General features: G+C 40.8%; 1 protein-coding gene across 1 annotated transcript in view; it reads right to left on the bottom strand.

The window, feature by feature from the left end:
- PIK3C2B (phosphatidylinositol-4-phosphate 3-kinase catalytic subunit type 2 beta) overlaps positions 1 to 27,650 on the bottom strand; it is a 1,063,900-nt gene that overhangs the window by 472,668 nt on the left and 563,582 nt on the right. Inside the window, exons 10-11 of the mRNA XM_044076750.1 lie at positions 17,886 to 17,919; positions 3,875 to 4,070 (exon numbers count right to left, since the gene is read on the bottom strand). Of these exons, the coding sequence (XP_043932685.1) occupies positions 3,875 to 4,070; positions 17,886 to 17,919 (230 nt within the window). The remainder of the gene's footprint in view (positions 1 to 3,874; positions 4,071 to 17,885; positions 17,920 to 27,650) is intronic.

Here is a 27,650-nt window from a genome sequence, read left to right as displayed (position 1 = left end):
GTAGACGGTTGTCTGTGTACATAAGACAATTACCACACTGCCTCAAGAGACCCAAGTCAACAAGGTTGGCAGGAGAAAGAAGGGTAATCCAACTGTCCATAATGCTAGGCTGAAGACTGCTGTCACTAGGGGTAGCGTTTCAGAAATGATCATGGAGGAGCTCAGTGAATGGATATTTCTGCCTGGCTTTTAAGGGAAAATTTGTGGAATTTAATGGTCTAGCTTTGGCACACAATTGCATGGCAGTGCACAGTGTGCTCAATGAGCAAACAAGCAGAAGCCTGCTCAGATGCAGGTCCTAAATACCAGAAGCAAAAAAAAGGACCAATGAGGATACTTATTCCAAGCCCTAGACTGACCTCCCTTTACCAGACAGGTCCCAATCAGCACATTTCTCTCACAAAAGTGCAGACAGGCCCCCACCAATCCAAGATGGCCTGGAAAATGTGCTCAGAACAAACAAACAAAGCACTACAAACAGTTCCAGAATCAGCAGCTCTGGATCTGAACTAAGCTACAGCTAGTAGCTACCCTAGTTTCAAGCGGGAAACACTAGAGAATATTTGACACAGCAGAAAATAGCAGTGAGACACTGAAGAAACATTTAAAGCAGCAGAAAAATCAGCCAGGAGGCTTTAAAGAATGTTTTAAACTGTTAATGCATCTTTTAATTAAACACTGCTTGGTGGGGAAAACAGAACAGGAAGAATAGATAGCTTTAAAACAGTGAAAAAATACCAGCGAATACTTAAAACAGTGAAAACAACAAAAAAGCTTTGTAAACAGTGAAAACAGAAATAAAATTTGATTTTACAGGCACAGTGAAACAGGCAATTGCAGTAGATGGATGATGTTGCCACTCACCCTAAGTAGAAACAAATGGGATGTAGGGCTCTTGTCCCCCAGGAGGAACTAGTGTATCGATACAGTAAGCAGAGAGGGAACATTTTGATGATCACTAATGTGGGCATAAAAAGAAAAGCAAAAAAAAAAGGGACTTGATATGTGGTTCATGTGCAGTCATTCCAACAGAACTGCATGCCAGAGAACTTCAAAATCTGCATGAGGGACATTTAAGATGAAGCTTCGTGCTTGTAGTTATGAATTAAAAAAAAATGAAATATTTAACAAGGTTTTGTCCAGGATGTCAGGAAGAATTCATGAGCTCCAGCACTACTGCAGTCTGTGGCCCTGAAAATGGCCGTCAACACCCTGGCAACATGTGCACATTGAATTTACCAGACCATTCATGAACAGGCTCTTAAGAGCAGTTAAAGGTCTTTTAAAATGGCCACAGGTTATACGTATGAAGTCAACCACATTTGCAAGTAACAATGCTCTGCAGTTTACTTTAAAGAAGTTTAAGGCTTTTTATGAAGAAAATTTCCATGAAAACAAATTAGAAGTGTTCATCCTCTGGCTATCAGTGGTTTAGCAAGGGGCTTGCCCAGACCTTCAAGAAATCTATAAAGACCTTGCAAAAGGATGACATTCATTTTCAACAAAAAAGACAATTTCCTGTATGCATATTATAATTTAGTATGTGCATTAAACTCCAGCAATGATCTTTGTGAACATAAACCTGAGATTTCATTCAGACCTTCTAAAACCTAATGTTCAGAGAGCTGCTGAACATACATTTTAACTGGCTGTCAGGAAAGACGGCAAGATATTTTGATGGGGTAGAAAGAAAAGTAATAACCTGGGCAGCAGGATAACTAGCTATTGCCCCCCAGTCATGTTCCCCCTTTGACTTTAAAATATGGAAGAAAGGAACAAAAGCTCCTCTCCATAGGCTTCAGCAACAAAAAATAGAAAACTTTTCTTTCCTTTTAAATTGAAGAAAACTGCTTGCTACAGTTTATGGTACACATGGAATGCTAAAGCACTTCTGTCCTGACCACAAATAAAGACCGACTAGCATTTGCAGAGCACACCCCCTGACAAATTCCACCTAGGTCAGCTGCCCCCCTCTCCTCACCCTAGCTACACTTCTGCAGGGCAGACAGCCACCAGAAAGTCACCTTTACTTAAAAACTAGAAATGTGGCAAACCACACAGAGATGCCATGCTGAGAGAACTCATTGCACGAGTTCAAGTAATACCCACAGCCCCCAGCACTGATCTCAGTGACACACCCATGCCTTCAGGCTCACCTGTCATTAGAAGCCATGCTCCAAAAGCATCAACATCACCCCCACAACAGTGCATACATTTTCAGAATAGCTATCAAGTTTATCCGTTGATCCTACAGTAGTTCAGAGATGCACCGCAGTAGGAAAAATTATGCCATATAAACAGATGGATTTATAAAAAATGACACTGAAATGGAACTGGAACTGTGTTAACACTACACGTTAGGAAACTAAATACTCGGCTAAAAGGGGAGGAAGTGAAATAAATTAAGGTTAAAGAATCTCTCTCTTTGCATATCGGCAAGTGATGTTTAGTGTGTCCTACATCCTCATTTGTAATAGGCATGTACTGTACTGACAGGAAGGGTTAATATATTTACTGAAACAAGAGCTGGGTTGATGCCTTACTGCAGTCATTTGTGTTACTATCTAATGTAGTCACACAGGTGAAGAGACGTGACATACCCTGTAAAGAATTATACCCCTTTAAGCAAAGTACCTTCTTAGAACCTGCTGCTCTTTCAAAACTTTTTCGTTTTTGCTGTTTTACCCATATGTTAACTAGTGTTTAGGCATTTAATACTTTAATAAATTACAAGTAGACTGAGCAGCTTGCTAGAAATAAAGCACACCCATGTAAACAGAGTGAAGCGCAAGTGTAACCAAAAAATATGTTTTCAGAGGTAACCTACAAACTTGACACTTTGATAACTAGCCCATTCCTAGTTAGTAATATGCAAGGCTTATGTACTTGGTCAGAGGGTACATAGCATTCATTCATTAATTCAGAAACTGTCAGACTTCAGTGAAGGCTGGCAGGCGACTATGGTGTACTAATCATTCCTAACTCCCACAATTAGAGTACTACACACTGGACAGCCATTGCTTATCTTTCATAAATACACTTGGAAGGTGTCATTTAATTATGTTGATAGGACTAAGTACAGCAAATTGTCTTAATCCTTAGGTCAATTTCCAGCACATCTTGTCCCAATTCTAGACCCAACAGTACAACGTGGAATTCCTTTCAATAGATTGCCAAGAGTGGTCACTACAGTGGAGAACCTGAATAAGAGTTAGTACTTAATTATTAAAAGTTGTAAACTGGGAATATCCATAACTGTAAGGTCTCATTTTCACTGAAAACCGACAGAGACAGGTTACACACACTAGTGAACAATAACAGTTAACTTTGGATGTGGTAAAAAAGCCCAAGGAATAGTAAATAGACTGACAGTAAATTCAAAGAACTCTTTTCACAAAGTATTTGTGCTCTAAGCCCTCTGTGTTCATTCAGACACTTTACCCATATTGTTTGTAAAATGAGCAATCACTATTTCACAGAGGCAGACATCAGACAATTTTCCTACATGCCAACTGGTGCAGTCACACTGTGATTTAAACCAGTACATGCTGTGCTGCCTTTACACACACCACACACTTCCACATATGCTCACATAGTCTGCACAGATTACATGCACCCAGGACCCCTGCTGGGAGCCTATGTCATGACTTCCATCAAAATGTAATCCTAGAAATTACTGCTATACTGTCTCTTAACCATAAAGTAGGTAGTCCATTCCTAACTACTCCCCAGCTAGTGCCCCTTGTCACCATATGACTTGAGAAATAAATTCCTTATTCCTTATGTACTGGTTATTGTTCAGCATTGCTTCCCACATTCATGATAAACACATTCCTGGTTGCCTACAGGATTAATACAACAGTGTTTCACTCACCTTGTGGCCCAGGTAATAGGGATCCTATGAGTGGCATAGATGGTGAAGCTCAGGGGACTGGTGAGAAGACAAGCATCCTGTGTAGGAGCATGTTTCCTGCCGCCATGAACAGCAGTTTGGAAGTCTGCATTGAAAGAGGCACAGTACATCTCCACCAGATCCAAAATGGCAGCTGTCAGTGCTTCAACAGCCTTTTCTGTTGCCATAAAATAACAAAAACAAAGAAAAAACAGCTTTGTGAGACCCATGATCTGTTAAAAAAGATGACAAGATTAAAATACGTAAAACACTTAACACATAAATCATCTTTTAACCTTTAAGATACAGTCGGTTAGATTTTTTAAAAATACAAAAAAGAAGGGTTTTGATAAATATTTTTGAAAAGGTGTGATTAACATGCTTTTTTAATGTTGTAAGGAGTGCTGGTTGAGATCCTCTGAACTGGCAAACCTGGATAGTGGTCCCTATTTTCAAAAAAGGGATCAAAATGGTGTCTGTCAGTAACAAAGGTATTGCCTTTCATGCCTCTCTGGAAAATCAAATAGCAGGATGCTAAAAAGGAGACTATCCAGTAACTGCCTCTTATTCAGGAAGAGCAATGCTGATTGGTCCTGGCATTGGAACAATCAAACAACTATTTGTCCTTGTGCATTTTATTGAATTGTATATTTTGTATTGAATAGGTCATGTAAGTTTGCCAGTAATGTCTATACATGTTTTTTGAACTTGGAAGAAAGTATATAAACATGTGACCTGTTGTCCATTAAAACTTTTTAATAAGCATAGATTTTATATTCATTCATTTTTATATGTATATGTCAAAAATTTGATATTTTTAGCATAATGTATGTTTAACAATTTTCTGTACTAACAGTATGCTTACATCATTTACTTTTAAAGTTGTGATTGGGGTCGGTAACTGTTGGTGTACACTAGCATTTAAAGGATTTTCTGTATTAAATGGTGGTCTGATGAAGTCTGCTATTGAGTAGATGAAAAGCACTTTACCCATTTTCAATGTTTAATAAATTTCTGTTTTAGGAAGTATCTGCTATCCTTTCGCTTATTTATATTTTCATTCAGTTGAATATGTCGGTGACCCCTTACATATATCAAGCACTTTTAATCCCCCTTTGTACCCCTCTTTACATCTTTTCGAAAGGGTGTGTGAGATAGATATGAGGAGTATTCCTAGATGAAAACCCCATTTGAAATTGAGTGCAGCCAAGGAGAGAAGCCTTGGAAAACTTAGAAGCAATGCGGATGTGAGGTTTACTAAGCCTGATAAAGGCGGAGGCATAGTCGTCATGGATCTGGATGATTATAATACAAGAATGAGGGGAATGTTAGAGAGTGTTCAGTATAAGAAAATCTCACTAAATGAGATGAATGGCTGACATCGTAACGTGAGGGAGTAGTTGAATGACTTGTTTATTGAAGGGTCACTGACTACAGAAGAACTAAATGATATGGTAGTGATGCACCCAAAAATCCCCACCATTTTTGGCTTGCCTAAAATCCACAAGAATTTGAGTAATCCCCCTATGCGGCCTATCGTGGAGGGGCAGGGGTCCATTACATATCCGATAGCCAAATTTCTGGATATTAAGCTGAAATCTTTGTTAACAGATGAGAATTACATGTCTAGGGACTCTTAGGATTTTTTGGATAGAATTAACAACCTTGAGTTTTGTGAATCAGGTGTGTTTATTACTGTGGATGTGAAAGACCTCTAAACAGTGATACCGCATGACATTAGTTTAAAGTGGGCCTGTAATTTTATGCAATCTAAAGGTGTGCCTCAGTACAGGATTAATGTGTATGAACAGCTTTTTGAGCTTGTATTGAAGAACAACTGTATTTTATTTGAGAACGAATTTTACCTTCAAACTGATGGTGTGGCCATGGGTTCACCGTGTTGGGGTTTATTTGCTAACATTGTCATGACTGAATGGGAGAAGACATTCCTATATGAGTCCCCATTTTTTTCTTATTGTAAGCTGTATGTCCGATACCTGGATGATATGTTTATCTTCTGGGATGGCCACTTTGACCTAACATTTGATTTTTTATCTTACATTAATAGTTCTACCCCCTTTTTGAAGTTCACACATACTGTTGAAAGGAATGAAATGTCATACCTGGATGTGAAATTATTCAAAGACATGGGTTCCCGGTCCTTTACTGCTGAAATATTTAGAAAATGGACCTATTCTAATAGTTTGTTACACTTCAGCAGTGCACACCCTTTCAAGCAGAAAAAAGTTGTCATTAAGGGACAGTTTGTGAGGGCAGCCCGCATGGTGTCCCTTTTTGAATCACTCTTGAATGAATGTGATGTTTTGAGGGACATGTTTTTGAGGAGAGGTTATCCCCCCTTATTGGTCCATAAGGTAATGATTGAGGTTATTAACAAAAGGGAAAGGGGTCATTTCAAGGCTATCTTATCCCAAGTAGGGAATGGGGCAATTAATGATACATCGGAAATGGATATTGGAAATATAGGGGACCCTCTTATGGCATCGTGTGCTAACACCGAGGGAGAGTTCGACTTTAGGGCTGACAGAAACTTTAAGTCGACGTTTATTACAACATTTAGTGCAGATAGTAGATTAATTTCTGATATTTTGCACAAGAACTGGGTGATTTTGTCCTCTTGGAACGAGGTCAGGAAATGTATTAGTAATGCACCCAGTGGTGGTCTATAGGAAGGGTAGATGTTTGAAAAGCCTAGTTGAGAACCCTAGAAGTGACCCTAGTGAAGGTCTCATGAAAGAATGTGGGATATGTAACCAATGTGGTTTTATTATGGAGGGTTCATCAGCAACCATCAATGGGCAGACCTTCAGTTTCAAGGACAAGTGCACTTGCCAATCAGAGAGGGTTGTTTATTGTGCTTTATGTGTGCAATGCCCCTGCTTCTATGTAGGGAAAACTGAGAGGAAACTTAGGAATCAAATCTATGAGCATGTCAGCGACATTAGACTGAAGAATAAAGTAAATGCCTTAGCTAGGCACTGTATGGAATATGAGGTACATTATTTTAAGTTTGTTGTTATTGATGTGCTGAAAAGGGATCTGAGGGGGGGGTCCATGGCCTTTGCAGTTAGAAAGGTTGGAAGCATACTGGCAGCTTAGAATGAATGCAACTGTTTGGCCAGGATTAAATTATATGTTTTCCCTGGCTTGTTTTTTGAAATCAAAGGCACTTGAACGGTGAGTGCCTTTCAAGTGTATTAATTTTCTTCCTTTTATATGAATGTTTCTATTATGGAAGTTTTTCATACATTTTTAGTATGGATGTATTTATTCTTAGGGAAGTTTTTTTTTTTTTATGTATGTGTATATATATTTATGTGTGTGTTTTATAACTTATTTTTCTTGAACTTGCATTGAGACTTGGTTTTATTGCTTATAATATATTTTTGTTTTAGGGAAGTTTTAAAAAAGTCTTGTAGGTTGAAGGTGAAGGAAATTAATTGTGTGATGATTTGTTAAGGTGTTAATTGGGTCAGGGTTATATATGTGGTGTTTCCTGTTTCTTTCTGTATCTTGATAAAGTCTCTGAAGTGACAGAGATGAAAGTGTTTACATTTACTATGTTGCAATAAAGAAGTGTGGACTGACATGAAGGATTCTCTTTGTTTTGGAGTAACTGTGTACCTATTCATCTATTTATTCCTGCTGGCTCCTGGTTTCAGTTCTTTTGGTGTGGATTTAGTTTATTTCATTTGTGTTGCGGTTTCATGTCAGTTCAGTAACATTCAAGGTAGGCACTTGTTCCCAGTGGGCATACCTGGTTAACAAATGCATAAAATAAAAATAACAACATTAGTATCTTTAGAGATTAAGGCTGGGGGAGCAAAGTCTCCCCACACCAGAGGTACACAGGGAGATATTTTGCATAAATGTTTTATATGTGGTTACATGTACTGTTGCTCAGCACTGACTAGTTAGGTGATGAGACTATGAAGAATTGTAAGATGTTTGGTGGGCAAATGGGGTTTTGTTTGACAAAGCAGGCTTGTCAAGTGTTTGTTCCCATCCTCACCTCTTCTCATGAGCTCTGACTAGTAACTGAAAGGATAAGAACATAGATTCAAATAGCTGAAAAAGGTTCCTTCACAGCACACCTGGGATCATGCACCACATTAGAAAGAGGAGCTTGGCATAGCGGGAGGATGCTGAAGTGCAGCCAATGCTCCTTCATATGAAGAGGCGTGAGCTGAGGTTGTCTGGGTGCCTTACGAGGATACTCCCAGGGAATCTGTTCTACAAAACTATCATTTTTCTATATAATAAAACATTTACATAGTTTTTACTGCACATTAAAACATAGGTTTAGCAGGTTTCAGTTAGGTGCATTAAATTTGTAGAGATAGTATCTGCAATACCTGTTTTTTCTGCCTCCAGTTACTATAAAAATAATGTTTCAGCTATGCATTTTAACATTTGGTCCGTCCCCTTAAGGTGGTTCAGTTTTTCACAGGAAGAAACTTAGACGTATTTAATAAGACAAGAGTTTTTCACTCAAGCAAAGTCCTTAGTTATCCAGAAGTCAGCATTAAAACCTGTGTCTGTGTGTGTGTGTGTGTGTGTGTGTGTGTGTGTGTGTGTGTGTGTGTGTGTGTGTGTGTGTGTGTGTGTGTGTGCGCGCATATATAGTTTCTCTGCTAATGAGAAGATACTACCTGAACAGGAGAAAGGTGTGCTCAGTTAAGCCACCTGATACAGTTTTCCCAGAATACAGAAGTTGGTACTGACAAGAATGAAGAGGAGGTGAGGTTATGTCACAGGTTCATAGGCGTGTACCAGGCTAATGGCCCTGGAGCCGTTACCAGCCTAGCCCATTGGCTACCCTGGCATCATGCCACCTGACCTTAGTTCCTACTGTCTCTGATCAACTAAGTGTGAGAAGTTCTTCGCATACAGACTAAAATACCAATGATTAGTGCCAACTTGACACGAAAGCCAATAGTGAGAACAGGTTTTGGCGCAGTTAACGACATGTGGTGCCAAGGACCCAAAACATTGGCCCACACATGCATAACTCTGAATCTCCATTCTTGTGTCAGGTAAGGAAGATCCTGGAAAGAGTTTAGAATTAAATACCAAGTAAACTGCAATTCTTTCCTCATTCTTCCTGTTTGTTTAATACATGGTTTGAAGCATTGTACTGTGTAAAATAACACTATTTGATTTTGGACCTCTGTCTACAATTGCGTCAATACAGTAGGTATTAAATGATTCAGTTAATGAGTATAAGTTTTCATGGTTTTACAATACAAAATGCATATGCTTGTCCTGCATACTTTTTATGTTATGCATCTCACTGAGGTAGTTGCATGACTGTCACTATTTATTACTTTTTGCAGTTGGAACGCAGAGTGACTGAGAGTGGGAATTAAACATTAATTAAATTACCATGTGTAATTAAATTTTGCAAATAAAACCCATGGGAGATAAAACTGGTACAACCCTTTGGGTGGAGACATCCAGACAGACCTAGGACCTTTTGAAAGGACTGCATCGTTTAACTTGCTAGAATAATCTCGGGATTTTATAGGAAGATTTGGAAACTGTTTCAGAGACTATAGAACTCTGGTCTTCCCTGCTTACTTTACTACTACCATAACCATAACTGACCCTCATTAGAACTGCTGACCTAGAAAAAGAATGAAGCAATTACTGAAAAAGACTCAAGAAGTTATAACTATGAAATAACATATTGAACAACCTGATATAACAACTTGATTCGGTGATACTATTTAAACCAACTGTAAGGCAGAGGAACGATGAATTCAGACCATTCTTTGACAACAAATAACCATTTGGGCCCACCTAGTCTATTCAATTCCATGGTCACTAAATAACCTGTATTCAACATTTGGCCAAAAGCTTAGTTTCCCCATTATTTCTAAGAAGTAATTATAAATGATATAAGAATAACTTATAAGAAATGCCTTATATCTATTCGATACATTCTTTATTTATCCCATGCATTTATCCCAGGTCGGAGCATACAAATAGCTCCTTCTCTACTGACTTGAGTCAAGCTCCATTGGACCAACATCAGCTTACTAGACTTCTTTACAGATCCAAAGCTTTTGAGTTTGTTAGTCACAATCACTTTCTTCACTTACTGTCAGCCCCGGAATTTACTTTTGAAGTTACGCCCCGATTTAGCTCTTTCAGTCAAGCACATCTTTTTAAGTCATGCTCAGTTCCCCTCTGTCTTCTGCTACTTTTAGCTCAGGGATTCCCAAACATCTGCCTCCACTTTCAAATATTTATCAATGCCCTTCCATCTGGATCGTCACTCTTGCAAACCTGTAATGTATACTTATGGCGTGACCATTTATAACTCATCATCTTACCAGAACAGTATTGCTCAGCCTCATATAGATAATCCCTTCCATTGGCTAAATAATGATTACTATTTTACTGGAAAAGAAAACAAAGGGAATATTTTTTGACAGTTACCCAACTAAAAGTAATTCCAATCAAAAACCCTTTTTTCTCCCAGCACAATAAATATAAGAAGTGTTTTTTCCCCTCAAGTACCTGAGAATTTACCTTGCCTTTTTCACAGCCACAGGCGCTCACTCAGATGTCCTGTAGACCAAGACCAGCAATTTCCTTTTTAGCTACCATAAGACATAGTAGTTATAGGTATCCTGCAATCCCAACACAAGTACACCTTGCCCCTTGTATTCAGTGCCACCTCCTATAATTTGCATGATCTTCATGCCTTTCTAACAAGATTCGCAAGTTTATATTTATTATGAACACCACCCTGAGGTTATCAAACGCCTTAAAATAAACTGACCATGTCTTCCATTAGACATTGTCAGCTGGCATGCCCTACCTACCATAATTTGTAATAACATGGATGTTTTAAGAACTAAACTTTAAATTCATTACCACCTTAAATAAAAAAGACATATACAAACATTTCCCTTCCCAACATCAGCAACTCTGCCCACTTGCTTCTTTCCTTGTTCTAGGTTTACCACACAGGTACATTTCTGACACTTTTTCTTTTCTTTTAGGAACTTCCATGCATTTGTCTCTCTTAGTTTGCAAATGTATTTCTGTACATGCCTCAGTTATACTCTAATCACTTGTATTTTGGCTTTTAGCTCACCTGTTATTCCCCGGGGCATGTTTCACATCTTAATATCATCATATTTACGTAGTTTATTAGTTTGTGGTTACTTACGTATCTCATTATGTTTTTGATTTTCTAGTTAAGGATACTTCATCATCTGGAACACTTTATACATCATCATCATTACTACTTATGCTTTAGTCATTATTTGGATTTACTAAGTTTGTTTTGTACTCTCCCTTCTTTAGAATCCTCCTTACTGTTTGTACACTGTACAATTCTAGCAACTCTTTTTTGTGCATATTTATTATCTTATTGTAGAAACAAGTCAGATTTAGCATTTTTAGTATTTTTTAATATTTTGTATCCTATTTCTATAAAATGCATAATATAACCATTTTCAATATGCAGACATTTTCCATTTCCTATAATCCCCCAGGCAGTGGCAAGCCTCCTGCCCACCATATCCCATATATCATTGCCTCCATGGCCACCATTACTTAGAGAAAATGCACATACTACTTTGACATTCTTAATTCCACATCAAATTCGGAGATAAAAATGAAAACAGTATTTTTTGTATTAATATTTTTCCTCGGTTATGTTTTTGTAGAAGTGACACCTCATTAACAACTTCCCCCTGTGTTACGCCTGTTACTAGGCTGCCTAAATGTATCGACACTGTCTGGGATGGAAGGAGAATCAATGCACCAGGTTTGGTACAGCATGTTAAGGTCAGCAGTCAGGTAAGCAATACCTGACAGGGTGCATGTTGTGCAAAAGTAACAATATTTTACAGTACGGGTAGGCATGTTGTGAGGCCCATACTATATATGTAATTTCCATTTTTATCCTTATAACAGCCACCATGGAAGGCATTATTTTGATTATAAGATGGTCTCTGTTTTTGGTTTGTGCATGTGCTTTGCAGCGTGCTTTCTGTTAGAAAGTTGAAGTTTCTTTTGGGTCTTGTTTTTTTTTTTTTTTTTTTTTTTTTGTCTGTTTACCACAAACGCACAAACCTATTTATTAAGAGAGTAAACTTAAGGATTAGATAAATAAAATTAACCTGTTATCTCTTTACAGCACTACTACATGGAACTGGATCTAAATTAAAATCCACATTTTATTTATATATTTTATGCTAAGCATACAGCAATCATTAGGCAGGAAGAGGACTGCCGAGTGTTTGGGTCTTGTGTCACCTGTCTGATTTATTTTCCCATGTATTTTAATGCTACAGGATTATGGCCTTTACAGTATGTGAACCCTAAACTGTGTCCAGCAAGCAGGGGTTAAGGGCGTAACTGCACTCATCTTACTGCAGATTTCTATGGCAACAGGTACCCCAAAGGAAAAGCTTTAGAGTCCACAATGCTGGAAGAGTAATACATTTAAATCAATTAGCCCTTCCAGTACAGCATTTTTGATGCATACATTTAAGAGTGTGATTGTATGATTTGAAGGCAGATTAAAGGAAAACATAAACTGTTTCTATGAAACCTGTGTGCCTGAATTCCTGTGCCAGGGTAAATGCCCATTCTGCTGGCAACAACTGCTGTCCATTGTAAGTTTTTTGCCCTTGAAAATCCACTGGATACTTTGTCAGGTTAGTATTTTTACTTCTAGGTGCCAGTATAGATTTGCTGGTGCACATTACACGTCCAGCTTTTCAAGACAGAAAATGTAATCCGTAGCTGTACTAAAGAGCAATTTCATGGGCCATTACTGCTTTTCTGAAGAGTTTAAAGCAATTTAATTACTATATGGCACTGAATCTGTTAGGTTACAGGATACTCTTTTACCCTGACATGGATTCAATAGAATGGAGCAGAACTTTTAAATGCCATATGAAATGTTCCATTTTATCAAAGAATTTGTAATAGAGCAACGCAAACAAAATTATACAAACGGTGAAATGTGTCCTGAGTTGCTCTGGATTTATTAATAATTGCAAGAATACAGTATTAATTTGCCTTTACTCATAGTCTTTTAATTCTCTCTGATACTGTTTTTCTATAATCATCTCTTGCCAAGTCTTTTTTTTTTTCAGTGGAGTTTTATTTTTTAAGAAAGCCTCATCTGTTTTACCTTTTCGAGGATACACATGCCTTGTCTATTTAAGACCTGTAATAACCATTCTGTCTCCTGGGTGGGGATCTTTTGCAGCTGCTGACACCGTCTTGGGCCCTTGATAAGTCACTTATATGTAACCTGTGAGTTATACATGCGGGTCAGTGCAGTGTGAGTGTGTGTGTATGTATGTGTCTAAGTGTATGTGTGTGTGTGTGTGTGTGTGTGTGTGTGTGTGTGTCTGTGACTGTGTAAATATGACTCTACTCGGCAGAACCTACATCTCAGCACTGCCCACCTGCCTCCATTTGGTGGCTACATAACGTCTGCTATTGTGCATTGACTATTCCCAGCCTGTGTCAAGCTGACAGCAGCAATGGACATATTAACACTGCCCACCACATTGCAGAATTGTGCTTCCACCACTGGTGGTGTGCACATCTAATGCCTCTCTGCACAATGCCAAGCCATATCCTATATACAGGTGACAGTGAGTCACCATGGCATGTTTTGCAGTCTGTATGCATGAGCCACAGAGTAGTCCCAGCTGGAAAGTAACCCATGTGCTCTGTTAGGATGACTCCCCCTACTTACCAGCACAGTAACCTGCCAACCCCTTCCTCACCAACTGGACAGTAGCCTACCATGCAAATGGTCTATGTCTGGTGAAGTTCCCTCACACCTGTACAGTAACCTGTCATGCCTTGGTGCTCTGTTCTTTGTCATGGTAAGACCCCCAGCAAGACAATAATCTCTCCTCCCCTTTTGCAGTCTTACCTCACCCAATCTACACTTTCCTATCTGTCATTGCTGCTTCCATGCAGGTGTGCCCAGTGCATTGCCAAGGTACACTGTCATCTCTTCTTTCAGTATTCCAGTATTACAGTAAAAACTCTTTTCCTCTGCAATCCTATTTGTGATTTACTTAGCTTAAAACAGTTTCCTGCAATATCGTGATGGAGCTTTGTATCACGGTACAATGGGCATCATAGTTGAATGATTATGAAAATGAGGTAACTCAATGTGATTGTTTATGAATCACTGCTTTAACATATTGTCCTCTCACCCACAGTCAGCACTACCATGCCCATCCCTGCCCAATTCTAGGCTAAGAGGTCCCATGCATACAATGGTCATGCATGAACACTGTAGAGCTCATTGTGCCACCATTCTATACTAGCAATACTTTCCACAGCACAACATTGCTGCACAATAAGGCTAATTGTGTGGTGCTCACAATGTGTGACCATGCACACAGTGATACCATTTTGCTTCTTTTTCCTGACCTATTGACTATACATGGCCACTCCAGGCACTGGATTCAGCAGGCCTCATGCCTGGTGCAACCAGAAAACCAAGATCTTTTGTATCTGCTGCACAGAGACTATGAGGAGCGCATGCGGGGCCATTGTGATGGCCCCTTACATAAGACTGATGAGTGGTGCCAGCTTGTCAGGGAGGCAAGTTCAGGCACTGATTAGTGACCTGTGAAGTTTCCAACTTGATGTGCTTTGCCAACAGGAGGCAGAGGACAGAGACAGTAAGCTACATTTTACAAATTACACTGTATATAGATCCGTGCAGCATTTCTTCTGGATAACGTATGCTGCTTTCTTTGCTTTCTTTTGGTGAGTGTACACTGTACTAAATAGTCACTAGCCAATGAGATCACCTGTCTAAGGAGATTTGACAGGCTGCCCAGGCAGTGAGGTACGTACAGTATATCTATATCTGCCATGTAAAATTAGTTCACAGTTTCTCATACCCATGTGCACTAATGCACCGTATTTTTCCTCTTTCTGTTTTTCTTTTTTGTTTTCTTTTCCCATCACCTGACCAGCAGCTCTTCTCCTAATTTTCTGGGTCTGCTCCATGCACTTTAGCTTCTTCCATGTCTGGGGTCAGTGAAGAGATTGAGGATGCTGCTGCAGTGTCATACTTCTGCCAGTGGGTGTGGTATAACTTCTGCCATTCCACAGCAGCCTTGTGGGTATTACAACTGCTCCCTTCAAGAAGTACACATGCATTCCAACCTCCTGATTTAGCAGCCCACTGCTTATGCAGCACAAGCCCTGTTTTACTGCAGCAATCCCAGGCTACCTCCCTCCCCATAGGATGGGTGAGCCAACGTGGGCCATGGGCCACTTACTCCTATCATTCTCTTGTGGCCTGTCCAGCATCCATGATGACACTTGAATGGGGGAGGGGGTCTGAGGTGCAGTAATGGTTTTGTTTCTCTCTGCCAGTGGACCACCATTCTTCTCCTGTTTTTGCATCCTCCTTCTACTGGTTCAGCTGTGTTGCAAGATGAGGAGTTGTGGCATCAGTTTGGGTCAACTCCAGCCAGCATGCCTGGTATCAGGTCACCAGCAGTTGCCAGACCTGTTTCTCAGTAGGGGAAAGAAAGAGTCATCCTGCTGAAGATGACCTAAAGTACTCATTGATGGCCACTGTGGACAATTCTTTCAAGAAAGGTGTGGAGGGTTCTCATCTGAGAATGGCCTACTGTCAAGTGCAGTGGCTAGTAGCATCTGATGTGCACCGGCAGCTGGACTCCTGCATTAGGATCATGAAGACCCTCATTCTGCAGCTGAGTTACATGGTCACTGGGCCCCCAAGGTCAGGGCCTGTATATGATGTCAGCCACTGAGGTGACTGATACCTGAGTTGGTACTACTGTTTGCTGGTGATACAGTACCTCATTATCCCACCCTATCCCCTATCATGGTGATCCCCTTCATTATGTGTCAATCCCCATAACATGTTTGTAGTCCAGTTTTCCCCATCACCAACTGTCCTTCCATTGTCTCTCTGCACCCACAAATGCTGTTTTCCTCTATGTGCATACTATTCTTGTCTGTCTGTATGTTATGTTTGTTAGTCTGTCCCCGCTTTGTTTCCTATGCCCTCACACTAGCTGCTTGGTACCATCCACATCTCTCTTTCTTCCAGTAGAAAATATTAGCACCTGTCATGCGAAAAAAAAAAAAAAAGAATGCCATTCCTTCCCCCCACTTCCCTTTCCTTCATGATACCCCTAGTATGTGTTTGTGTGTATTCCTCCTGCTGCTCTTGCCCCATTTCTGCCTCTCTCTCTTTTTTCCCCATGTATATGATGATCTGAGCTGTCACTTTGCTGTGCTGGCCCAGTGTCCCACTCATAGTGCCCATGCTGCCTACGCAGCACATGTAACCATGGATACCTTCCAACACACATGTTGCAAATTTTTCTGAATACTACCCCCCACACACACACACACAATGTTTTCAGTGATGACAGAAATGTGAAAAGCATCGCAACAATTTTTTGACAGGTTTTAATAAGCTTCAGCATGAATGCAAATCAAGTCTGCAATAGTGAAAAAAGCAGAAAACAACAGACTGTGCAGTTTCTCTTCACTAACACAAGTACGAAAACACAGAGACTGGCGCTCCTGAGTTCTGACCAATCAGTAGGTAAACAAGGTGAAAGGTCTTGATTATGCCCATCAAACTAACTGAAATTTGAGTACTATCTAAAAGTGTATTTAAGCAAGTTGTAAAGCATAGAGAGTCAGGTAATATGCATCAAATGTAAAGAAAGAAGCTTGCAGCTAAATGCTGTGGAGCATTTATTTATCATTTTGGAGAGACATTAGTTTATTTAAAAGCATTATTTATACATTTATTAGTTTGCAACTGATTACCAGGTAACCCCTTTTCAGCAAAAGGCTGGGATAAAAATCTCCAGAAAAGTAACAATCAGTATTTACTGTATACATTGTGACTCACATAGCAATCGTAATCTGCATGTCTTTGCATTTCTGGTGTAATCCAGAGTACACCCATGCATTAAATAATGGCCCTAAGGTTGAACTATACAGCTGAGATGTGCAATACCTGGGGAGATTTCCTTCCTATATTATTTTAATACTTACTTTATTAGACATTCAAATAAATATGTAACAAAATGGTGCACTGTATCCCAGCACTCTCACCCCATTCCATTATAATACAGGTAAACTTTCTGCATCTAATTTATCGTTTGTTGATATAATAACAGCATCTTCCACAGGAGTCATGAAAAACACTGATTCATTTCTCAACATCTGAGAATACATCTGCACAAGTACTTTTAAGAAACTCAGAAAAAAAGATCACTTACTTTTCTATTATTTAATTAAGGGGAGATGTGATGTTTTAAGTACTCAAAAAAAAATAAAACTTGGTGATGTGGACTTTTGCAAGTTACTTGAACAATATAAAAAGCAAAACAACAATAAGTACGTGTAAAAAAGGCAACTTATTATTTGTGGACTCTGATTCAGAATCTGTTATCTATTCCTGCAATCAATCTCTACATTTTTCAGTATTGGTATTTACAGGAAATTTTTATAACCTCCGTCTTTTCCTTCATACACAAACTGCTGCACCCTGATTACTGACACTAAGAATGAGAAATTACTTTCTATTTATGTATTTACACAACTTAAGATGAGGGGTGGTGTTTCTCGTGTTCTCTACCACATAAATAAAATCATTTAATAAAAAGCAATTGCGGAAAACTGTCCGATTCCTGTTCGCTGGTGGACCTTTCTTGTGCTCTGCTATCCACAGCATAAACATGTTTGTTTAAACACAGTTTTAAAGCAGTGACTCATCTTGGCTAGTTCAGCGGTTTTCATTTCCTTACCCATGTTACTGTTACGTAAATGTCTGACTCTGTATTATTAAACCTGTGACATGACATACTGTCGTCAACACAGCAGAGTGTGGGAAATTCAATTAGAAAACAAAGAAGTGTTTTGAAAAAGAACAAAAATAGAGCTATTATGGGAAGTGTATTACCTCGATTCTCTCGCTTTGCTAGGGTACTTGGATCCTGTCAAAAAACAAACAGATCAATGAAAACTTTCACTTTTGTCTTTTTATTATGTAAAACATACACAGCATAAGCATGTTTGATCACACACACACATATATATATATATATATATATATATATATATATATATATATAAACACTAGAGATTAACATAAGCAGAAATAACTGAAAGGAGACAACATTAGATAAAAAAGATGCACTAAGTAAAAATCTGCTTCTATGTGCTTTTTAAGCAAAAAATAACTTGTTCAGGGTCACACAATATGTAAGAAAGGGCATCAAAAATTCAAACTCCAAGCTTTAGCTTTTTAGATTCCCCCCCCCCCCCATCCACCAGTCTCTCAGCTTAGGTGAGCTTGGTTTACTCTAAGAACTGTTTTACAACAGAACTGCACTTTAGAAAGTACTGCTGCTTAATGCTAGGAGTCAAAACATGAAACTGCACTCCCTTGAAACACTCCCCACTTTGGAAGATGCTGACGTCTGTGCAGTCACTAAGACATGGTGCAAAGACACGAAAGCATCTTGGTCATGCAGGGCTACAATGCCTTCCACACGTTCAGACCACAAACCGAGTGTGAAAGAACCAAAGGAAGAGGTGTATCGATATTCATTAAGGATAAGTACACCAAGACTGGTCTAACAGTATGACTCTCATGAGCTACTCCATGTCTAATTAACTATAGGCAAAGCCCCCTACCACATCATAACTAGATATAGGTCCCCCACCATGAAACAGGAAAAGCATACCATATACCTGAACTTACTGGAGTAACTTGTGATACAGCCCAGTACCTTACTCATGAGTGATTTTAATTATCCTACCATCGACTGGGAAACATACACGACTGCAAATATGTTGTCTCAGAGGTTCTTGGACTTTGTCAGTGCAAATGCTCTTTAACAGCTAGTCAGCACACCCACATGAGGCTCAGATGTCCTGGACATAATACTCACTAACGTGTGAGAGCACTGCACCCCCCCCCCCCATGTGAGATAGATATCCTCCCTGGTAAGATTGGACCATAAATCAGTCTTATTCGATGTAATTATAAGATCAGATACCCCATCAAGCTAAGAATTTTTCAAAGACAAATTACCTCCTGCTACGTGATGGTATAAACAGTTTCAAACCTCCCCTGAAGGCAGATAACGTGGACTCCTATGCAGAGGTGTACACCAATATCCTGTATAACCACATAAGCAGTTGCATGGAATTGGCTGTACCTGACCGGATTAAAACCAGATCTTGCCAAAAAACAATAGCCACCCTGGTGGACCCCTAGTATAAACAGACCATACAACAAGAGAAAGAAACTAATGTCCAAGAACAAGAGGAAACTGGCTCAGCAGAGAAATAAATCACTCTCTAGCTTAAACAAATAAATCAGAGATCTTGTCAAGTCCCCCAAGGCTAATTACAAAGCAAAAGTATCCTCTCTAGCCAAGGATAATCACAAGACATTCTTTAACTATGTCCTGAATCTGAAAGGGAATACCCAATTATGCACTGAACTGGTTGTGGATGGTACCAACCATACTCAACTGGAGGTAATAGGCAAACTGCTAGCTGACAGATTTGGAACAAACTTCACCCCCCACCCACTCCAGTCATCTCCCAAAGTATACCTGCCACCATTCCTCAGCTTATTATCTCAAGAGAAGAGGTCATCTTGGCACTCTCCATGGCCAAAAACACTACATCAGTGGGAACAAACAGCACCCCAGGTTGTCTTTTAAACAACTTAAACATGACCCACTTGGATCCCTGTTTAACCACAGCCTGCGAACTGGCTATGTAGTGAAGGAATGCAGGACAGCAACAGTAATCCTTCTGCACAAAGGGGGACCATCAACCAACCATGGGAATTATAGGTCCATACACTTGACTAGCCTCATCTGCAAGGCCATGGAAAGAATCATTATTGATCTAATTAACAAGGGAATAGGTAATGTCCAACCTCTGAACTCAACCCAGCCTGGATTTGTTAACAGTAGATCATGCCAGTTAAACACGGTTGACTTCTTCAAGAAAGTCACCAAGGCCCTGGACGAAGGAAAGACAGTGCATACCACCTATCTTGACTCTGTCAAGGTATTTGACACAATCCCCCACGCAGGTATTACAGAGAAATTCTCCCAGTTGGGAATTAACCACTACATTACCAGATGGGTGGCCAACTGGCCCACCGATAGGACACATACTGTCAAAGTGGGTGATTTCACCTCTAGCAAAAGACCAGTAATCAGTGGCGTACCACAGGGTTCTGTGCAGGGCACCTTTCTGTTCAGAATTTACTTCTCAGAAGTCCAGGCAAACTTTGATGGCCTGTGGCTGACCAAGCTTGCTGACAATTGCAAATTGTGAGCAATCACTGAGTCCCCCAGTAATGTTAATATACTGCAGGCAGGATTAATGCAGGATTAATGCAGACAATGACTGATGCCAAAGCCACGGATAAAAGCTAAATGCAAAAAAGCATTATTATTCCCTTTAGGAAAGTTGACATCCCTGATAATTATACTACAGATAGCACCCTCCTAAGTGCAGACCCAGTCATACGTGATCTGGGTACTCAGGTTGATAGCAGTCTGAAGTGTGACCATCAAGTATCCACAGTAGGAAGGAAATACCTCTATGTGGCACATCTTATAAGCAAAAGCATTGCATCTAGATCTAAAGATGTTATAATTCCATTACACTCAGCCCTCAACATACCACTAATTGAGTACAATGTTCCCTTTTGCATATCCCTCACCAGACACCTGCAGCAATTGGAGAGATATCAGAGTTTTCTCACCAAGATATTGCAGGGTACACAAAAAGTACAGTTGTGTACCTATCATAAATGTAGATGTTCGAGTGTATTCACTGTTGCAGTCATTACTCTTGGGTTATCCTGCTGGCAGGCTACCCACAGTCGGCCAGAATTCCAAAGTCTAGGTCCAGCGTCGGTTGCTGTCGCCTCTTCCCTGACGTCAGTGCACCAGGGGTATAAAAGATGCAGCCGACGCCATGTTCTTCAGTTTTTCTTACCCCAGATGTCAGGTGCCCCCAAAATGGTAGGCTAAAAATATTATGCCAATAATTATGCATGCAGTAAAATAAACATTTCCTTCATCTACAAGCAAATACACCACATAGGTTGTATAAGATAGAGAAGTATAGGTAAGTCCCAGCAAAGAAAGGGGGGATGGAGGGTGGGTAACCTGGACTGCAACAGTGAATACACTTGAACATCTACATTTATGGTAGGTACACAACTGTACTATGTTCATCGTGTTTCACTGTTGCAGTCATTACTCTTGGGTTGAATCCCAAAGCTAAGGCTGGGTGGCTGGGCCTAAATAGGATTAGGAGAGGCTATAAGGCCTTGCAAAACTGCAGTAGCGAAGCCTGCTCTGGATTTAGAGTAGAGAGGTAAATGGTAGTGCTTTGTAAAAGTGTGCACTGAACTCCAAGTTGCAGCCTCTAAAATGTCTTTGGTTGGTACTCCTCTGAGAAAGGCTGCTGAAGTGGCTGCTGCCCTGGTGGAATGAGGCTTAATGCCCTTGGGCACTGAGTTGCCATGTTGTGAGTAGCAGAAACGAATGCAGGGGGCCTATCCATTTTGAAATAGTCTGTTTTGAGATGGGCTTTCCTTGAGATCCTGCAGCATATGCCATTAAAAGTTGCTCAGTTTTTCTGAAAGCTTTAGTTCTGTCCAAGTAGAAGCGTAGTTGTCTGTGTATGTCCAAGGAATGCAGAAGTCTCTCACTCTTATTCTGTGGGTTTGGATAAAAGGTAGGCAAATGAATGGTTTGGTTAAGGGACACAGTGGGCACTACCTTAGGCAAAAATGTTGGGTTTGTCCTTAGAGAAACCCTGTCTGGATGGAAAATGATGAAAGGTTCCACAGCCGTGAGTGCCTGTAACTCTGAAACTCATCTTGCAGAGGTTATTGCTAGGAGCAGAGCTGTTTTCCAATATAAAACCTTTATATCAGCTGTATTGGCTGGCTCAAAAGGCGGCAGTGTGAGTTTTTCCAAGACATAATTGAGGTCCCATGCAGGTACTGGGGCTCTCCTTGGAGGTCTTATGTTTTTGGCCCCTCTGAGGTACTGCCTTAGCAATGGATGGGAAAAAATAGGAGGTTCCGTATTGTAATGAGCTGAAATGGCAGAGGCATGAATTTTAACTGATGAAAAGGATAGGCCTTTGTCCAGCATCTCAGTTAGGTATTGTAAAATCTGAGGAATATTTGGTACAGATGTATCAATTCCTTGTGCCTGGTTCCAAGTACAGAATCTTTTCCATTTTTCTGCATACGATTTTCTGGTACTGGGCCTCCTGGCCTCCAAAATAACATCCATAGGTGTACTTTGAATGGTTACATTATCCGCCATGCTGCCAGATTTAGGGTCCTGAGTTGGTTGTGCAGAATCTGATTGTTTCGCTGGGTCAGTAAGTGAGGAATTAGAGGCAATGTCCAGGCTGGGCCTTGAGACAAGCTTTTTAGGATTGGGTACCAGTGCTGGTGTGGCCAGTTTGGGGCAATCAGAATCATTCTTGGCTGCTCTTGTCTGACCTTTAGGAGTACCTTGGGGAGGAGAAGCAGAGGAGGAAAGGCAAATACTGTTAGAATTTTCCAGCTGAATGACAGAGCATCCACTTTCCATGCTTGCTTGTGATAAGTCCTTGTGTAGAATTTCTGTAGTTGGCAGTTGTGAGGGGAGGCAAATAGATCTATGTCTGGGCATCCCCATTCCTTTGTTATCATGCTGAAGACTTGTGGATCCAGTTTCCACTCATGGAGATCCATAAGGTTTCTGCTTAGTTCGTCTGCCAGAGTATTGTTCTTTCCTGGCACGAATTGTGCTTGCAGGTGTACTTGATAAGTCAATGCTGTGTTCCACAAAGTCATGGCTTGTTTGCAGAGGGGGTAGGAACATGTGCCTCCCTGCTTGTTTATGTACCACATGACTGTAGTATTGTCCGTCCTTATCAGTAGTTGTTCTGGATGGAGTAGATCCTTGAAGGCTGTCATGGCATTCTGAACAGCTAGCATCTCTTTTTGATTGATATGTACATGCATTTGGCTTGTGGACCATGTGCCCTGAATACATTTTCTTGCCATGTGTGCTCCCCAGGCATAATCTGATGCATCTGTTGTTACTGACTACCTGGCTGTGGGTAGAGTGAATGGCTGTCCCTTGTTGAGGTGACAGGCATGAGCCCACCATCGAAACTCCTGTTGCAGGCAAAGAATGAGGGTAATTAATGCCTCCAGGCTTTGACAATGTTGAGTCCAGACACTTTTTAGGTACCATTAAAGTTTCCTCATATGCAGTCTGGCATATGGAATTAGCAGAATGCAGGATGCCATGAAGCCCAAAGCCTGCAGAATTTTTTCTTGCAGATAACTGGGTCTTTGTTGCCAACATTTTGAAGTAAGAAGTTAGTTGCCTTTGTTTGTCTGGCATGAGATAAGCCATCTGGGCAGTTGTATTTAAGCTTGCACCCAGGAATATTATCTCTTGAGAGGGTACTAGTTTTGATTTCATTTTGTTTACTGTGTACCCCAGGCAAATTAATAACCTTTTTATGAACACCAGATGCTTTAGTAGAGTGTCCTTGTTCTCTGCTTGTATAAGGCAGTCGTCCAAGTAAGGATAAATTTGAATTCCTCTTTGTCTGCAAAATGCAATTACTGGTGCCAGGCATTTTGTGAAGACCCTGGGCGCAGTAGATAAGCCAAAGGGCAGTGCAGAGAATTGGTAGTGCATTGAGCCAGCTATGAATCTGAGGTATCTTCTGCAAGACTATCAGATTGCTATATGCAGGTATGCCTCTTTTAGGTCCAAAGTTACAAGCCAAGCCTTCTTGCCCAGCATGGGCAGAAGCTGCTGCAGAGTTAACATTTTGAATTTTGGAATGTCCAGAAATGTGTTTAGAAAAGACAGGTCCAGTATTGGTCTCCAGGCTTTGTCCTTTCTGGGAACCAAGAAAAGTCTTAAGTAAAATCCTTGTCCCTGCTCTTGCTGTGGTACTTGCTGAATGGCCCTCATTTGCATAAGGGACGAAACTTGTTTTTGTGCCTCTGCCCATTGATTGTGTGGCAGGTTTGGCATACCTTTTGCCTTTGGCAGGGTGTAAAAGTGGAACCTGTAACCCTGGGACACTATATTCAATACCCATTTGTCCCGGGTGATCATGTGCCAATTTTGAGAGAAAAGTGCTAGTTTTCCCCCTAAGGGGGCTGCAAGAAGATAAGTGCTTGGTGCTGGCAGAGGCAAGTCATTGGGACTGTTTCCTATATGGCTGTGCTTTGTCTTTTCCACTTTTGCAGGTAGAAGCGCCCCACTGTTTAGGCCTGTATGAGCCCCCTGGGGCTGGGATCTGCCTCTGGGACGTCTGCATCTGCCTCTTTGTGGCCTGTCCGACACTGGAAAGGACCAGTTCTTTGTAGGCCAGTTCCTGCTAAATTTTGGTGGCTGAACCTGTAAGAAATCCTTTACTGTTTGCATAGATTTCACTTTGTCCTCCATTTTCTTCTAAACCTCCTCTGCTTTAACACCAAATAAAGTATCATGCTGTAATGGAGCATCTAATAATTTTGCTTTAACATGATCAGGCAGATTTTGTTCCTTTAACCAAGCATGCCTCCTAATGAGAGAACCCGTAACTGCGGCCCTGCAAGAGGCCTCCAGAGAATCATACATTGCAATGTATGCTTTCCCACTTGTTCAGTTGCATGCAATAAATCCTGTATTTCCTTATTTTCTGTACAATCAGAATTAGTCAACATTTTCTGTTTTAACAGTGACATTAAGTATTGCTGACATTTAATCACATGAAATTGACAACTGTGTAAACCTTTTTCCCCCATCTGTCTAGTGCCCTTGAATCCTTGTCAGAAGGGACAGGTTTTTTTGCAGTAGCGGCCTTAACCCCCTTGGGACCCTGAGGAATAGTTTTTGGGTCAGCAGCAGGGTTTTTATAAAGAAATTTATGTGAATCAGGAACCCTGTTAGTATCTGTCTGGTTTAACAGGAGCTGGAGGTAAGGAGTCTGGAGAAAGGCCGGACTCTGAAAATACATCATCTACAATGTCTAGCACAGGGGGAATAGCAAGAGGCCTGTGCTAAGTAAAAGAAAATCTCTAAGCCTTTTCTTTGATTCTGAGTAATCTTGGCTCTCCCAGTGGAAGTGCTCCCTCATGGTATGCAGGGATTCCCCAAAAGAATAATCCTCAGGAGGAGAGGCTGAAGGAATGGATTCTTCAGCATCAGAATCCTCATAGGGAGGAAGAATATTCCTGTACAGAAGAGGAGTCAGAGGAAATGGAAACCTGATCTGAAGTGTCATAGTCTGTGTCTCTTGCCTAGGCCTCTTGTCAGGAGGGGGATGGGAACCCCTGATCAAAGTAATAAGGTCTTTGGCCATTTTGAGTATCTGTTTCTTAGGCATTGAAGTCTGTCCTGGAAAATACTGTACTTGTTTCTTTGTCTTTAAAGCTGCTGTAGTCTTTGCTTTTGAAGCTGAAGTAGGCTTTACATATAGCTGTGTAGGTCTGAAAACACCCTCAGAAGCAGATGCCTGCTCAGCAGCTCCAGACCCATCTGAGGGAAGGATTTCTGAGTGTCCAATACCTTGAGTATCCAGAGGCCTAGCTGGCTCCTCGTGGGAGTCATCAGCGGCCTGTGGCTCTGAGGTACCAGGTGTCAGAGGCTGTGAAAGCGCCTCACTGAGAACCGGCAAACCGGTGATTGGCTTGGCGGAAGCCTCGTCGTCAGTTTTGGATCTCGGATGCCTGTCCTTTTCTTTTTCCTTGCATTTTTTTAGAAACTCCGGTCGTCGGCTGTTCTGACGGCATTATGTAATTGAATTTTCGGCCAAAGTAATGATAAGCAAAATCAAACCGATGCTTAATAGTGCGTTTGTTGAATCTAGCACAAAACTGACAGCTAGCAACGTTATGATCAGGGCCCTAGGCAAGTAATACAGTAAGAATGATAATCCTTAAGAGGTATTTGCTTCCCACAAGAAATGCAATTGTTAACTTTTCCTGACATTGGACTTGAGCAAGAAAAAAGTTTTCCCAATGGGGTACTTAGCTTTAATGAAGACTTTGGATCTGAAATTCGTCTGTGAAAATCTCAGGAGTCGGCCGACCGGCACTTGCGAACTGCTTTTGCTTCGGGCACCACGTGGCAAGAAAGACTGAAGAAAATGGCGTCGGCTGCATCTTTTATACCCCTGGCGCACTGACGTCAGGGAGGAGGCGACAGCAACCGACGCCGGACCTAGACTTTGGAATTCTGGCCGACTGCAGGTAGCCTGCCAGCAGGATAACCCAAGAGTAATGACTGCAACAGTGAAACACGATGGACATCAAGTCTTACATAGAAAGACTGAAAGCCCTGTCACTGTATTCCGTCTCCTACAGGTTGCTAAGAGGTGACCTGTGCCTGGCTTATACGGCAGTCTCTGACCCGGCCCTGATGGAAATACTAAACATTTGTAAATCAAACTGCAAGAGGGTCACTCGCTCCAGAGATCTTAACCTAGCCTCTGACATGAACAGTTCATATTGGAGAGATAGTTACATCTCCCAGAGACTGCCACTTCTCTGGAACAAGCTTCCAGTTCATGTAAAATAGAGCCCCTCCCTGACCCTCTTCAAATGTAACCTAGATGAATGGATGGGTGATCACAAATTCACTCCAGGGGTGGTGCCCATGTCCCTCCTGGACAGAGGAAGTCAGTATTAACTACCATAGACCCTCACCTCTGCAAACTTCACTGACAATTGGGGCAACGTGGGATAAATATGGCTAGGCTTGTAAGGGCTCTAAAGCTGTTAGCCTAGTAACCTCCTATGAACCTAGATCCAAATCTACAGATGTCACTGTCCATTTCCCTTCCAAAGGGATAAGCTGTCAGACTTAGCTGGTCTGCAGTCTAATTTTCCTAATTTTTCCAAATCTGCAAGAATTGTCTCCACAGGAACAGTGTTCTTAGCAGCTATTACTAAATCCTCATTTTACCCAGAGTAACTCTTTCTGCCGTCATAGCATATTCCCTTAATATGCACGTCTTTCTGATTAGTGAAGTTTTTAATATGTGTTTGATCAAGGTAAAAATAAATCCGCAGTACAGTAAAAAAAGACACTAAGACTACCCAAAACTATTCTGAAACCAAACCACTGCTATTTTTCTTTGTATGGACAAACCTCCATATCTGTACCTATTTATTCTCTTCTACTTTTATGCCACACTAGACCTTCAGCCTGGTCAATCCTGCAGAAATTTATGACAGAGTGCTGACAAAAGATGAAATGTAATATCCTGATTATGTCACAGCATTGTGGCATTTATACATATGGAATTTGGTTGTGATGCAGTAAATTTGTCTGCAGCCATTTCAAGCCAATCAGGTCCTGTGTGTTTACTGAAACCTTGCTTTGAGTTTCTATGTTGGTTTTATCCCTGTGCCAGCCAACTATCAAGCCTCCTGCAATAGAACATGACCCATTCATTCCATTATTCAGGAGAATCATGTATCCTCAGGCTAAAAGCTGTTGGGAGTCTTTCATTCAGACAGCCGTGAGTGACCTTTATGCACTCATGTCCATCTTGATAATGTGGGCATTTGTAATGGCTTAACCCCACCCCTGAATGGGAGGCATGTGATCTGCATCACTAAGGAGACCCACAGTGCCTTTCCCATATCAGTGAACCACTT

The sequence above is a fragment of the Protopterus annectens genome, chromosome 7.part0 (assembly GCF_019279795.1).
Source record: "Protopterus annectens isolate FY-2018-M chromosome 7.part0, PAN1.0, whole genome shotgun sequence".
Classification (NCBI taxonomy): Eukaryota; Metazoa; Chordata; order Ceratodontiformes; family Protopteridae; genus Protopterus; species Protopterus annectens.
The sequence above is the reverse complement of the archived record's forward strand: the minus strand, read 5'-3'. Positions and strand labels throughout refer to the sequence as shown.